The 16,544-nt window shown below is 37.5% G+C and overlaps 1 protein-coding gene across 2 annotated transcripts in view; it reads left to right on the top strand.

The window, feature by feature from the left end:
- Positions 1-7,592, top strand: part of CLIC2 (chloride intracellular channel 2) — a 157,017-nt gene extending 149,425 nt beyond the window's left edge. For both annotated transcript variants that reach the window (XM_066356215.1, XM_066356214.1), the window contains 3 exons: positions 4,403-4,509; positions 5,197-5,378; positions 6,133-7,592. In XM_066356215.1, coding sequence (XP_066212312.1) covers positions 4,403-4,509; positions 5,197-5,378; positions 6,133-6,288 — 445 coding nt within the window. In that variant the 3' untranslated portion in view covers positions 6,289-7,592. The remainder of the gene's footprint in view (positions 1-4,402; positions 4,510-5,196; positions 5,379-6,132) is intronic.
- Positions 7,593-16,544: the final 8,952 nt, after the last annotated feature.

Raw genomic sequence — 16,544 nt, 5'->3', positions numbered from 1 at the left:
AATTATAAAAAGGAACCGAATAGAAATTATGAAATTCAAAAGTACAATAACTGCCTGACCGGGCGGTGGTGCAGTAGATAGAGCATCAGACTGGGATGCAGAGGACCCAGGTTCGAGACCCCAAGGTCGCCAGCTTGAGCGCGGGCTCATCTGGCTTGAGCAAAAAGCCCACCAGCTTGGACCCAAGGTCCCTGGCTCTACCAAGGAGTTACTCGGTCTGCTGAAGGCCTGCAGTCAAGGCACATATGAGAAAGCAGTCAATGAACAACTAAGGTGTTACAACGTGCAATGAAAAACTAATGATTGATGCTTCTCATCTCTCTCCGTTCCTGTCTGTCTGTCCCTGTCTATCTCTCTAACTCACTCTCTGTCTCTGTAAAAAAATAAATAAATAAATAAATAAATTTTTAAAAAAAATACAATAACTAATATGAACAATTCACTACAGGGTTTCAACAGCAGGTTTGAACAGATAAAAGAAAGAATAAGCAAAATTAAGCAGAAGCCAATTGAAATTATCCAGTCTGAGGAAAAGAAAGAAAATGAACAAAAACTAACAGACTGTAGAATACCATCAAATATATCAAAATACATATATAATGGGAGTCTAAAACAGGAGACTAAGAGAAAGGCAGAAAAAATATTTCAAAAAATAATGCTTGAAAACTTCCTAAATTTAGTGAAATACATAAATCTATGCATCCAAGAAGGTCAGTGAACATTAAGTGAAATAAATTTAAGGAGATACATTATAATCAAAGTATCAATATCTAAAGGCAAAGATAAAATCTTGAAAGCAGCAAGAGCAAAACGACTCATCATGTGAAAGGAATCTTCAATAAGATTAATAGATGATTTTTCATCAGAATCCATAAGTCAGAGAGATGACATATTTAAAGTGCTGGGGAAAAAAAAGTCAAACAAGAAATCCATATCTGGAAAAACCATCCTTCAAACATTAAAAAGAAGTTAAGACATTCCACATGAACAAAAACTGAGAGATTTTTTTGCTAGTAGACCTGTTCTTCAAAAAAATGTTACAGGGAATCATTCAGGCAGAAATGAGAGTCCACTAGACAATAACTTGAAGTCGTATAAAGAAATAAAAAGCACCATTAAAGGGCTAAAAATAAAAGCACATGATTAACTCAATGCAGAAAAACATTTGACAAAATTCGACACCATTTTATGATAATACTTCACAAACTAAGAATAGAAAGGAACTTCCTCAACCTGACAAAGAACAGCTATTACGAAAAATCCACAGGTAACATCATACTTCAGGGGTCCCCAAACTACTGCCCGCGGGCCACATGCGGCCCCCTGAGGCCATTTATCCGGCCCCCGCCACACTTCCGGAAAGGGCACCTCTTTCATTGGTGGTCAGTGAGAGGAGCATAGTTCCCATTGAAATACTGGTCAGTTTGTTGATTTAAATTTACTTGTTCTTTATTTTAAATATTGTATTCGTTCCCATTTTGTTTTTTTACTTTAAAATAAGATATGTGCAGTGTGCATAGGGATTTGTTCATAGTTTTTTTTATAGTACGGCCCTCCAATGGTCTGAGGGACAGTGAACTGGCCCCCTGTGTAAAAAGTTTGGGGACCCCTGGTCTAAACTGTACAACATATTGATTTGATACATTTACATGTTGCAATACAATTACCACTGTAGCATTAGCTGACACCTTTATCATACGACATAATCATCACTTTTTTGTGGTAAGAACAGTTAAGATCTAGTCTTTTAGCATCTTTGTAGTTTATAATACAAAGTATTATACAAAGTATTGTTCACTATAATCACTATGCTGTGGATTAGATTTACAGAATTTTTCTACTGGTTGTAAATTTTTACCCTTAAACAAATCTTTCCAATTCCCTCACTCCCCAGCCTGTGGTAACTACCATTCTATTCTCTATTTTTACAAGTTTGGCTTTCCTAGATTCCACATATAAGTGAGATTATACAGTATTTTTCTTTCTGTCTCACTTATTGCACTTAGCATAATGCCCTCAAGTTCCATCCATGTTGGCACAAATGAGAAAATATCCTTCTTTCTCCAACATTTGTTATTTCTTATCTAATAGCCATTCTAATGGGTGTGAGGTAATAATCTCATTGTGGTTTTGATTTGTACTTCCTGAAAAATATTTTACCATTTAATATGTTTGCTGAAAGTTTTTTGTTTGTTTTTGTTTGTTTGTTTTGGCGAATGAGAGACATAGAAAGGGAAAGAGATGAGAAGCATCATAGTTATGTCACCTTAGCTGTTCATTGATTGCTTTCTCATATGTGCCTTGACCACGGAGCTCCAGCTGAGCCAGTGAACCCTTGCTCAAGCTAGTGACCTTAAGCTCAAGCCAGCGATCTTGGGTTTTAAGCCAGCAACCTTTGGGCTCAAGCCAGAGACTATAGGGTCATGTCTATGATCCCAAGCTCAAGCTGGCAGCCCCACACTCAAGCTGGTGAGCCCATGCTCAAGCCAAATGAGTCCTCACTAAAGCTGGCAACCTCAAGTTTCGAGCCTGGGTCCTCAGCATCCCAGGTCGATGTTCCATCCACTATGCCATCATGTGGTCAAGCTGCTGAATTCATTTAATCATTCCACAAATATTTAGTGAATATTTACTAAGTATCAGGTACTTACTACTCACATTAGTGAATAAAATGGGTAAAAACTCTGTCCTAGTAGACTTTAAATTCAATTAGGAAGACAGTAAGTAATCAAGATCAGCAAAATATAAACTATTTTAGATGATAATAAATACTAAGAAAAAATAAGGCAGGAAAGTGAGGCAGTGAGTGTTAGGGAAAGGGGAGAGGTTGCAATGTTAGATAGGGCAGCCAGAGAAAGGACTCACATAAGAGAAACTATCAGAAAAAAAAAGACCGTAAAAAAGAGAGGAAGCAGATCATGTGCATATATGAAGGAATGCACTCCATTTAAGGGCAAACTAAGTGAAAATATCCTGGCGTGGGAGCATGTTGGGCCTATTTGAAAAACAACAAAGAGGGCAGTGTTGAATGAACTGTACAAGGAAGAGAGTAGAAGATGAGAACAGAGAAGTAAGGTGGGGTAAGATCACATCAGTCCTTGTAGAGCTCCATGAGGAGCTTGAAGCTCTGAATCTGAATGAGATGGGGACATTGCAAAATGTTGAGTAGGGAAGACACATAAGACATATTTTAACATGATTGCTCTCACAGCAGGTAGAGAATAGTCTTGTAGTGGTAGAAGACAATCATAGGAATGTGAGAATAGTCAAAGCTGTTGCAGTAATATAGACTTTAGACCAAGAAGGGGGCAGTGGAGGTGGTGAGAAGTGGACAGATTCTGGGTACATTTTAATAGGTAAACTGTCTGGAGTTGCTAATGGATCAAACGTGGAGATGGAGAGAAAGAGAGGAATCAAAAAAGATGACTCTTTGGCCTGACCATTTCTAGTTGCTAGTGAAGTGTTTTATGATTAGGAATTAATTTTCATTGAATACTTTTTAAGCATCTATTTGTGGTCATACAGTTTTTCTTATTTAATTTTTTAATGTAATAAAATTATTACAGCCTGACCAGGTGGTGGCACAGTGGATAGAGTGTCAGACTGGAATGCAGAGGACCCAGGTTCAAAATCCTGAGGTCACTGGCATGAGCGCAGGCTCATCCAGCTGGAGCATGGGCTCACCAGCTTGAGTGCAGGGTCGCTGGCTTGAGTGTGGGATCATAGACATAACCCCATAATCACTTGAGCCCAAAGGTCACTGGCTTGAGCCCAAAGGTCACTGGCTTGAGCCCAAGGTCACTCGCTCTGCTGGACCTCCCCCCCCCCCCGTCAAGGCACATATGACAAAGCAATCAATGAACAACTAAGGTGTTGCAACAAAGAATTGATGCTTCTCATCTTTCTTCCTTTCTGTCTGTTTGTCTGTATCTCTCTGTCTCTGTCAAAACAAATTACTATATCATTTTATTTTATTATGCTAAATAAACTTTGTATTACTTAAAAGGGACACCTTGGCTACTTTTTTCCATCATCTTCATCCTCTTTATTCCCTCAATTGTTTTGTAAGTTATAATATTTGAAGTTATATTTTTCCTACTACTTCCCTTCGAAAATGTATTACTACCTTATGCCAAATAAGCTTTTAGGAGCAAGTATGGGGGCCTAACTACCACTTAATACATTGTTTCTACAGTTAAATTAACTTTGAGTTTCAGCCAGCTGGTTTCTCAGTGGACTTTAAAAACTAAATATTTCTGAGATTGGGAAAATACATACTTCCAGTTTCTCAGGATCGTCAGTTTCCAGAACAATTTTCCAAAACCTTCATTCTCAGTAGAATGCAAGCTAGGACACCTGCTCCTTATGTGTAAATGATAGTGCAATGATGTTTCTTTTTAAGGTACCCTCGCTTGAGTCCCAAGAACAAGGAGTCCTTTGGTGTGGGCTGTAACCTCTTTGCCAAGTTTTCTGCATATATAAAGAATACACAAAAAGAAGCAAATAAGAGTAAGATAACTTTCTTTAAATCTCTGTTTTTCTCACTCACTAGCTCACTGTCACATTCTCAGTTAAAACAGGACTTTCCTGAATATATAGTATATGTTGGGGAATACCTCACTCATTCTCTGCTCTCTTTTCTGAAATTTCTCTGCATAAAGTTTTATTAGATTTTAAACCCAAGATTCAATATAGAAACTACCAATTTAGCTCAGTTAAAGCATTGGCATGCCATATGTAAACTAACTGCAGGACTGGATTTGTTAGATGCCCCCTCCCAACTTTCCAAGTCCTGCATACCTTTAAGGTTTCTTAAACCATAGCACCTACCATTTCCCACAAAGATTCTTTTAGTCTATTATCCTCTGAGTCATGAGAACTATTAGTCTCTGATTCCATTTTCTGACTCTTCTGTGTTAAATGATAATATATCACTGTTTTTCTCTTTGACTCTCCTCCCAATGCACCTCCCCAAGAAAAACTTAAAAATATTTCCACTCATCATTTGATTAAATATCTGTCTCTGTCTTATTATCCGTGGGTAGTTGAGCATTCTAGTTAACTATTTATGTTTTTAACAGTTAATGTAATCAATGTGCATAAATAGAGATGTCTAAATGTGTGAAAGGCATATTGAGAATACATTTCGTCATGAAGACAATGTATTTACAAGTAACTATTACTTCATTGCCTCAGATTTTGAGAAAGCTCTGCTCAGAGAATTTAAACGTCTGGACAACTACTTAAACACTCCACTTCTGGGTGAAATTGATCCAGACAGTGCTGGAGAATTCACAGTTTCCAGAAGATTGTTCTTGGATGGGGATCAGCTGACATTGGCTGACTGCAGCTTGTTACCCAAGTTGAATGTTATTAAAGTAAGTATTTATAGGGTAGCCTGAATGATTTGGGCTGGGTTTGGGAGTTGCTAGCATGGAGCTCAGTGACCATTCTGTATGAGGTTGTTATAAGGTGGCTTTGTTATCACTATTATGCATAATTTCTATCTTCTTTCTCTCCTCAGAGAAAAAATCCATGATCACCTCTGGGAAGCATAAAAATGTGTTTCTTTCTTCCTGTATCAGGTGTTTTCCACTGTCATAGCTATAAAACAAGAATAATATTACTCATTTCACAGAATTGTTGAGAAAATTAAATAAATAATAAATTAGGACATGTAAAATGTTGAAACAGTGTCCGAATCATAACAAGTGATAAATAATGTGGGCTAATATTATTATGATAATATAATCATTAACAAATTTTTATTAAATAGAATTTATTCTATCTCAGGTCTTATGCCAGACACAGAGAACACATAAAGAAATAAGACATAGTTGGGACCCTAAACAAACTCTTAATCTAATTCAGAAATAAGTGCTCTTTTTTTGCACTTCCTTCTTCTAAATATTCATAGTTAAATTCAGCTTAATATAAATATGATTGCAAGAATACAGCTTTGTCTACATTTGTACACAAAATATTGAATTAGTAATTCCAAGATTCTTTACTTTGTAGTACTTTTTGTATAGAAAACATGTCCAAAATGATCTTGACTTTTGAGATCTGTTTCTGCACACTAAACACATTAATGATGCCTTTTATTACCAATTGCTTTTTCCAAAACCCTAGATTGCTGCCAAGAAATACCGTGACTTTGACATTCCAGCAGAATTCTCAGGAGTCTGGCGCTATCTCCACAATGCTTATGCCCGTGAAGAATTTACCCACACGTGTCCTGAAGACAAAGAAATTGAAAATACCTATGCAAGTGTAGCTATACAGTAGTTAGGACAAATCTTCCAGTAGGAAAAAGCTCTCATTTTAGAAAAGGCTTTTGGAAAGAAGAATATGGAAAATACTGTTTTCTCTATCCAACTTTCTTATAGGGAAAAATAACACACTGTATTTTCTATATCTGGCTACTGTATATTTTAAAGATCTTCATATTTTTCCTTAATTTTCTTTATTCTCAGGCATAACCACTGCAATTATAACCAGTGAAATATTTTCCTTTTTAAGTGAGAGCAGGGGAAATAGAGAAACAGACTCCCACATGCAACCTGTATCAACTTAGCAACCCCTATCTGAGGCCACTGTTTGAATCAACCAAGCTATCCTCTGCACCTGAGGCCTACACTCGAACCAATCAAGCCACTGACTGCAAGAGAAGAGACGGAGAAGGGGAAAGTGAGGGGGGAAGGGGAAGGGGAAGAGAAGCAGATGGTCGCTTCTTATGTGTGCCCTGACCAGGAATCAAACCTGGGATGTCCTCACGCCAGGCCGACACTATCCACTTGGCCAGATTTGACCAAGGGTCAAACCAGTGAAATCTTAAATGATATGTAAAACACCAAAGTCTTTTGCTATTTAATTTAATCCTCAAATGCATCATTTGTAAGCTCAACAGATGGCTGAAGTTATAAATGACATAAATTTGGCCACAATCTCAAACTGCTGTTTAGAAGAAATGTCATCTAAATCATTAAAATAACTTGAAATTTGTTAGTTTAATATCTGCATGAGTTTATTTCTAATATGAATAATGAAATCAGAGAGTGAGGATATCAGAGAGGCAAATCCTAAAACAACAATTTTTTATATATGTAGGAAAATGTTTTTATTTAGAAATGAACTTTAATGAGTTGACATTGCTCCATAAGAACACATAGGTTTCAGGTAAACATCTCTATAGCATTTTATCTGTGGATTGAATTGTGAGCTCATCACTCAAATCAAGTCATTTTCTATCACTATATATTTGTCTCTCTTTACTCACCTCCTTCTACCCTCTCCAGTGGTGGGATTCAAATAATTTAACAATCAGTTATCTGCCCTAATGACTGTTTTAAATATAAAAAAATTATATACCGCAAGGTATATAATTATTTCATGCATTTAATACTTAAACACAAACAATAAAAGACATACACAAAGTGAGATTATGCTCTAACAGTTTTAAAATACTAATGAAAAATATTAAATAATACCTGACAACAAAACAATAAAGCTGTTAAGATATTTTCATATTGCTTCTTGACTGGCGTCCTCACTGGTAATTTTCTTCACTTTTATTCGAGCATCATTGGCAGTGTGATTTATCCTGCACCATCTTTTCACTGTAGGAATAGGACCTCATTCCTTAAGAGGTGGGCCGACTAGACTAATAGTCATTGTGTTTGATATATTAGAGACAGGCGACTTCTATTCTCTGAACATATTATGTTCATCTTGAAAAACTCCTTTCTGCTATTGCTGAACTTACAGCAATTGTTCTGACAATATTTTTAGCTCTTTGAACACTTTCAAGAATTGCATAAATCTGGGAACTTTTTAAAACATTTTCCACAAAATCTTGATAATTAATAATATCAATTTGTTAATTAAAAATGTCATTAAATACGAGCAATTGTTCTTCTTCAATAGTACTTCTTCAATATTCCAGTAATCTGGTTCCAAAAAATTGATAAATTTTAATTTATTTCTATCTTAAAATTGGCTACAACTTTCTTTTAAAAGTTCACAATCCATTAGCTTTTTAAAAAATTTGTTACAATTTTTTCTAAAAGACTTTCCCAAGGAATCTCGACAAATCAATGATTTTCTACAAATTTTATATTTTTGAAGGTTTCTGAAGTAATTAACTCATCATTTTTTGTTTTGTATAGAAATTTTTTCTTTCCAAGCATTTGAAATGCTTTAATAGACCTTATCACGAGTTTTTCAGCCTTTATTGTGTCTGTATTTCTTGCTTGCAGTGCATTTGAAAGAAGAGAATTTTTTTTAAAATATCAATCATCAATGCCAAATCAATTATAAAATATATATTTTCAAGATGGGCAGACATACCTAAGTACTTTTTATTTGAATGAAAATAGTGATGTAGTGCTGGATAAGCACACCACACAGCTAAGGTTGACCTTAAACTACAGGCAGCCCATCTTGATCCCAAAATTCTACCAATCTTTATAATTTCAATTCCAAGTTGTTTGAATATTTTGGTAAGTTCAATTTGGTTCTTATTGGATTAATGAAAAATAGTATATATCTTATCAATAAATATTTTTAAATAATTTACTTGCTTCCCTTATCAAATCATCTAAAACAAGATGGAAGTGATTTTTTAAACAGTGCCATATTATTATGTTTGGAAACTCTTTTGCTATCTTAGTGCTCACACAAGATTTTCTCCCAAGCATAACACTGGCAACATTGGGGGGAAAATCCTATTAAATTTTTTTCTAGGTTGCTTTTAGTAAGTCCAACATTATTTAAAGTTTCCGTAACTGAAGACCATATTGTCTCTGCATCTTGTTTTTCCAATTCAACTAGCTCAACAAAAATTGTTGGTAATGTAACTGAAACCTCAATTTTTTTAATTTTAGATTTTTAAGACATTATTTATTCATTTTAGAGAGAGAGAGAAAGAAAGCAAAAGAAAGGGAGAGAAGGGGAAGGAACAGGAAATGTCAAATTCCATATGTGCCTTGACTGGGCAAGCCCAGGATTTCAAACCGGTGACCTCATCTTTCCAGGTTGAGGCTTTATCCACTGTGCCACCACAGGTCAGGCCTGAGTCTTCAGCTTTTAAGAAGAGTATAATAACTGGTTTGCAAGATACCATTTAAGCTTCATCAACAATCAAACATGTTTTCAGATTATTTTCAATAATTTTAGTAAATACTTCTTTTTAAATTTTCTTTGCAATGAAATCACATTCACAGCAGCTTTACATGAATGTAATTTTATTCCCATATCTAATCCATTTTTAATTTGCACTTCTAGCTCATCGTCTATGTCTAAAACAGTTTACATCTTTCTGCCAGGCGGTAAACTATGTTAAATACTCTACAGGTAGTACTTAAGTATTTTCCACTCATCATGTCTATTACTTTTGTTATTGAATCCTGATCACATATTTTTAAGTTCTCTTTACAAATGTTATGAGCTTTTATGAAAAATGTTCTTTCATTTTTTTCTTAGAGAAGCTTGTTGTACCTCTTTATTTTTCCCTGATGCCTCAATCTGAAAACATTTCCATTCTTTTGACACATGAACACTTTTCTCTTTTTTTTCTCTGTGCTCAGTCATTTGCTTTCTATACACCTGTCTTTTCAAACACTTTTCTCTTTTATGAAATCATATTTTGCACAATACTCACAACCTAACTTTTTGTTAGAAATTATCAATCATATTTTTCTTTAAAATTGTTATATTGTTACAGGGTCCAGCATTCAGGAAGACTATATTCAATGTTGGAGTTGTTATTGTTTTTTATTTCAATAATTGACATGCTGCATTCTTCAAGTTGGAGTGGTTGTGCTTGTGACTGTTTTGTACCATCCAAGGCAAACTCTGATATAACAGATTTCAATTTTGGCTCCTTATTGAAAAAATCTGTCAAAATCTGTTGCCTCTTCATCCCTTTAAGGACTGCTGCAAAAAAATTAAAATGTTTTATTGTAATATATTATAATAATATTCTTTATACCTTTTATTGACATGACAAGATATTGTACAAAAACTTATTAAAACTATATGTATCAGCCTGACCAGGAAGTGGCACAGTGGATAGAGCATCAGACTGGGATGCGGAAGATCCAGATTCAAGACCTCGAGGTCACCAGCTTGAGTGTGGGCTCACCTGGTTTGAGCAAATCTCACCAGCTTGGACCCAAGGTCGCTGGCTTGAGCAAGGGGTTATGTGGTCTGCTGTAGCCCCATGGTCAAGGCATATATGAGAAAGCAATCAATGGACAACTAAGATGTCACAACAAAAAACTAATGATTGATGCTTCTCATCTCTCTCCATTCCTGTCTGTCCCTATCTATCCCTCTATGACTCTCTTTGTCTCTGTAAAAAAAAAAAGTATATATATCAATAAACAAGCAAGGACATGTACTAAAGAATAAAAAGTTTTATAACACATTACTACAATCAGCAGAAAAATATATAGAATAAAGAGTAGACAATAATTAGAATTGGAAGAAAAGAATTGTAAAAGATAACCCAATAGCTGAGATGAGACAAAATATCACAAAAATAAGTTAGTAGTATTGCTCAAGTAAAAAAAAAAATCATGATTCAAACAATATGTGTAATCTACATCAGTGTCAGTACTTAGAAATAAGGTATTTAAAGATTAAAGGACAGAGTGACACCAGACAAATGGCATGAGAGATACTTCTAGTCTCTCCCCTTAAAAATGTCAACAAATTGAGCAACTATAACAGGAATAAAGCCCCAGTCTGCATCCCCAGAGCCTAGAAGAGGTATACAGACAGTATTTAGCTGGGGAAATGTCAGGATACTGTTTGTGAGAAAGAGACTGATTTCTCAGGTCCAGGATTCTTCTTAAAGGGACCAGGCAGAAAATCTCTCTCACAACCACTCACCCAGGGCTCCAGGGGATGGGAAGAGAGGAGAGGACTGGAGTAGCAGGAAGAGAGTGTAATCTAGGAGGCACAGAGAGAAACACTTTGAGAGACAACCACCTTAACCCCTGGGATGAGTCACTTCCCAAATCTGAAGTGAATATTTCCTCTTCAAACAGCAATACCAGCAAAATGAAGCAGGACACCAGCCAAACAAGCTCTCCCGTGGTACTTAGATCAGAGTCGCTTAGAAGGAGGGAGCTTTCGGGACTACAGTAGTGAGTCTTAGGATCTGAGCTGCAGCACCCCCACACACGCGGCTGAGGGCCCATTCAAGGGCAGGTGGCGGTGGGACGCAGAAGTGCAGTTCTGTTGGCAAGGGCAGAAGCCAGCTGGCCAAACTGAAGCCCAGGTGTGAGCTCAGTCTTGCCCGAATGAAAAGGAGGGGATGCACAAAAGTGGTCAAGCCCAGCTGCAGGCCACCTGTAATCCAGCCTGTGGGGGAAGGACAGGAGCCCGGAAGGGGCAGAGAACCACCCTTGAGCAAGGGCGCAGGAGTGCAGCCTTTCCCTGCCCTCAGAACTGAGGCTTGTGGCCTGACATGGGAGCTGGCTCCTCCCTCGGGGGTGGAGCAAATGCCCAGAACAGGTGGAGTTCTGTAACTGAGTGTGAGCATGCAGCCCCACCTGGCCCGTGGAGCCAAGGCTTGCAGCTGTCGCATGAGCAGGCTCCTCCAGCAGGGGCCAGACAAAATCCTGGAATCAGGCAGAGACCTGCAGCAGAGAAAAGGTGCTCACTCCTGAACTGAGGGCCAAGCATAAACCCACTAGTGGGGGCAGATTGAAGGCCAAGGTCAACGAGGCTTGCACACCTGAGCACATGATCACAGCCACTCCCGTGAAGAAGAGGCAGAAACCACAGCAACAGCCCCAGTGAGCTGGCACCAGCAATGCCCATATCCAAATACCCTAGGCAGCAGCAGCAGAGGGGGTGGCAGGCCTACAGACAGTCCACCCCTAAGGAACACAGAGGCCACACCCAGTGGACTCCAGTGGCCAAAACCTTCTTTACACAGACAAAATGAGAAGGCAGAGAAATACAACACAAATGAATCAAGACAAATCCCCAGAAAAGGACCTGAATGAGTCAGATATAACCAAATTACCAGATGCAGAGTTTAAAATAACAATTGTTAGGATGCTCAAAGATCTTAAAACAACAAAAGATGGTCATTACAAACACTGAAATAAAGAGATAGCAAATATAAAAAGGACATTGAAATAATAAAAAAGAATCAGTCAGAAATGACAAATACAATATCAGAAATGAAGAATACAATGGAAAGAATTAAAAGCAGGATGGATGAAGCTGAGAATCGAATCAGCGAGTTAGAGGACAAGATAAGTGAAGGCATGGAAGCAGAGCAGAAAAAGAAAGAGACTCAAAAAGTAAGAGGAAACTCTAAGAGAACTCTGTGACAACATGAAGAGAAATAACATTCGCATCATAGGGGTTCCTGAAGAAGAAGAGAAAAAAACAAGGGATAGAGACTTTATTCAAACATATCGTAGCTGAAAACTTCCCTAAATTAAGGCAGGAAAACATCTCACAAGTTAAAGAAGCATAGAGAACTCCATTAAAGAGAAACCCAAAGAAATCTACACCAAGGCACATCATAATTAAAATACCAAAGCTAAGTGATAAAGAGAAAATATTAAAAGCTGCTAGAGAAAAAAAGGCTGTTACCTACAAAGGAGCCCCCATAAGGATGACTTCCAACTTCTCAACAGAAACACTTGAGACCAGAAGGGAAAGGCAAAAAATATTCAAAGTAATGCAGAACAAGAGCCTACAACCAAGACTATTTTATCCAGCAAGGCTATCATTTAAAATTGAAGGAGAAATAAAAAGCATTCCAGACAAAAAAAACCCTCAAGAAATTCACTACAATCAAACCAATGCTGCAAGGAATGCTAAGGGGCCTGTTGTAAACAGACCAAAGGGGAAAGAGAATATAGCAAAAGAGGAATACAGTTTTAAAAAATTAAATGGCAATAAACAACTACATATCAATGTAAAAGATCTATAAACTGAAAACTACAAAGCATTATTAAAGGAAATTGAAAAAGACACAATGAAGTGTAAAAATATTTTGTATTTATGGGTAGTTTGAATAAGCCTAGTTAAAATGGCCATATTACTCAAAGCAATATACAAATTTAATGCAATTCCCATCAAAACACCAATGTCATTTTTTAAAGAAATGGAACAAAAAAAATCACCAGGTTTGTATGGAACCATAAAAAACCCCAAATAACAAAAATGAATTCAGAGAAAAAAAAGAACAAAGTCACAGGCTTTACAATACCAAACTTCTAATTATATTACAGAGCCACAATAATCAAAACAGCATGGTACTGGCAGAAAAATAGAAACACAGACCAATGGAACAGAATTGAGAGCCCAGAAATAAAACCACATATATATGGGCAAATCATATTTTACAAAAGACACAAAATCACACAATGGAGAAAAGAATGTGCTTTAATAAATGCCACTGGGAAAATTGAAAAGCCATATGCAAAAGAATGAAACTTGATTATGGTTTATTCCCCTGAACAAAAATTAATTCAAAACTGATCAAAGACCTAAATATAAGATCTGAAACAATGAATTACATAGAATAAAACATTGGTAATAAACTCATAGATCTTGGCTGTAGAGACCATTTTATGAATTTGACACCAAAAGCAAGGGAAGTAAAGGTAAAAATAAATGAATGGGACTATATCAAAATAAAAAGCTTCTGCACAACAAAAGAAACTGACAACAAAACAAATTGGCAGCGACCTCAATGGGGGTTGATATCTGCAAACAACAGCTCTGATAAGGCATTAATATCCAAAATATATGTAGAACTCACAAATCTCAGCAATAAACAAGCAAACAATCCAATTAAGAAATGGGGATTGAACCTGAACAGATACTTCTCCCATGAAGACATACAAATGGCCAACAGATATATGAAAAGATGCTCATCTTCACTAGCTATTTGACAAATGCCAATCAGAACTATGACTAGGTACCACTTCACAACACTTTGATTGGCTATTATCAACAAGACAGGTAATAACAAGTGTTGAAGAGGCTGTGGAGAAAAAGCAACCCTCATTCATTGCTGGTAGGAATGCAAATTAGTACAACCATTATGGAAAAAGTTATAGTGGTTCCTCAGAAAATTAAGAGTAAGAGTAGAATTACTATATGACCCAGCAATCCCTCTACTGGGTATCTACCCCAAAACTCAAAAACACTGGTACATAAAAATACATACACCCTCATGTTCATCATAGTATTATTCACAGTGGCCAAGACATGGAAAAACCAAAGTGTCCCCCGATAGAGGATAGGATAAAGAAGATGTGATACATATATACAATGGAATACTACTCAGCCATAAGAAATGATGACCTATTGCCATTTACGACAACATGGATGGACCTTGAGAACATTACAATGAGTGAAACAAGTAAATCAGATAAAGCTAAGAACTGTACAATTTCACACATAGGTGGGATATAAATCGGAGACTTATAGACAAAGATAAAAGTGAAGTGGTTACCATATTTCCCCATGTATAAGACACACCGTTTCTCAAAAAAATTGGGGTCTATAAATTGGGTGCCTTTTACACAGTGGTTGTAACATTTCAAATGCCATAGATGGAACGGAGAAAGAGGCAGTATATGAAGACAGTGATTCATCATCAAACACAGATGAGGACAAGCTAATGGATGGGAATTGAATTTTGACAATGATGAGGAGTTGTATGAATTTTATTATAAATAAAACTTGAGTTCAATAACTTTATGTAATACATTTTTTTTCAAGTTTCCGACCCCCAAAATAAGGTGTGTCTTATACCTGGGGAAATACAGTACTTCACTGTTATTTTTTGCAGGCTGAACACAGTACCCCTCACTATCCTCTTCACACGTACAAAGAAGCAGCTGTACTATTTGAATTCAGAACCTACAGCCACACTGGTTTTCCTACACTCCTTACCCACTTCTTATAAGAAAGCCCCACTGTGTTACCCTACCAGGACTTCCCTTTTTCCTAAGATTTAGCACAACTTTTGTCCCCCGTTTGTTCCAGTTTTGAAGTACTTCTCAGACTCTGTGCTCTGCCTTCTCTCTGGGAGAAGCTGGGGCTGGAGAATGTGCAGCTCTGCCCCTCTGCACACTGCACCATTCTTCATCATCCCTCTTTCTGGGGTCTCATCACCTCTCACTTCTTTCTCAGCAGAAACTAATTTCCTTCTTCCAGAGGTCCAGCCTCTCTCCCCTCTCCTCATTTAGACCATCATCCTGGTTCTTCTCCTCTCCCCTTCTTCTCTGCCATGTGTCAACCAGCTTCTCCATGGTCATTTCAGCAGTTATTACACAATACAGTTGACTCCTCTTATACTTTCCCAGGTCCAGTCTTCTTTCTGAATTCATTATCTCTCACTCGTACCACCACCTTCATGGACAACTCAGTCAGAACCTCCACATTGCCCTCATTTCCTCTTTTGCCTCACATGTAACTTCTCTCTCCTCATTTTCAGTGGAGGGGTGGAGACAGAAGTCATAGCATAGCAAGATGTAGAATAAAAAGGTGGACATGACTATGTTCTACTGACACTGGACCAACTTGGAAGAACCACTCACAGGCAATTAGAAATAAATGTCAAGGGATCAGCAGTTTCATATCCTTCATGTCCCAGCTACCACTGCCACCACCTATCCGGGCCCAGGCCCCATCTTTGCACCCTGTCAGGGCCCCATGTTACCAGTGACTGCCCCAGGAATGGCAGTCATGCTGCCCACTGCCTCAGAAACTGTGGGTCTGAGCCTACATATTTGCCTGTTGACACCAGTGTGCTTCCTCTGCTTGAACACAAGCTCCATTTTCCCATCAGTCTTCACTTATATAACAAAAGCTCAAATATACAATAATAAAGAATTTCAGACAGCAACAGCAGAGCATTGCACCGAGCAGGAGGTGGGGTGGGGAGTTATAATACCAGGGTCCCATGCAAAAATTTCACACGCAGGAAGCCAGCTCTGCTCACATCTAATGACAGCTAGCTATGTACAGAGGTTTGATTCATTGATGTTATATACAGAGAGCTTGTTTATATTCAGGTTATTTATTCTTCAATAATCCTGCTTAATTTCCCTTATGTTGAATGCTTTGTCAGAGCTGAAAAGTGGATTCTACATTTTTCCATGTAAGAAAAATATCTTCAAATTTTTTTTTAAGTTTTAAAAACCTGATTTGAAGCAATTGCCAGAAGGGAAATGTGCACCTTATGATTTATTAGAGATAATAGCATAGTCTTCCATTGAAAATAAAAGTAGCCTGTCCAGGCGGTGGCACAGTGGATAGAGCGTTGGATTAGGACGTGGAAGACCCAGGTTCGAGACCCCGAGGTCGCCAGTTTGAGCGCAGTCTCATCTGGTTTGAGCAAGGCTCACCAGCTTGAGCCCAAGGTCACTGGCTCAAGCAAGGAGTCACTCGGTCTGCTGTAGCCTCCCCCCCCGCAGTCAAGGCACATATGAGAAAACAATCAGTGAACAACTAAGGTGCCACAACAAAGAATTGATGCTTCTCACCTCTCTCCT

The sequence above is a fragment of the Saccopteryx leptura genome, chromosome X (assembly GCF_036850995.1).
Source record: "Saccopteryx leptura isolate mSacLep1 chromosome X, mSacLep1_pri_phased_curated, whole genome shotgun sequence".
NCBI lineage: Eukaryota > Metazoa > Chordata > Mammalia > Chiroptera > Emballonuridae > Saccopteryx > Saccopteryx leptura.
The sequence above is the reverse complement of the archived record's forward strand: the minus strand, read 5'-3'. Positions and strand labels throughout refer to the sequence as shown.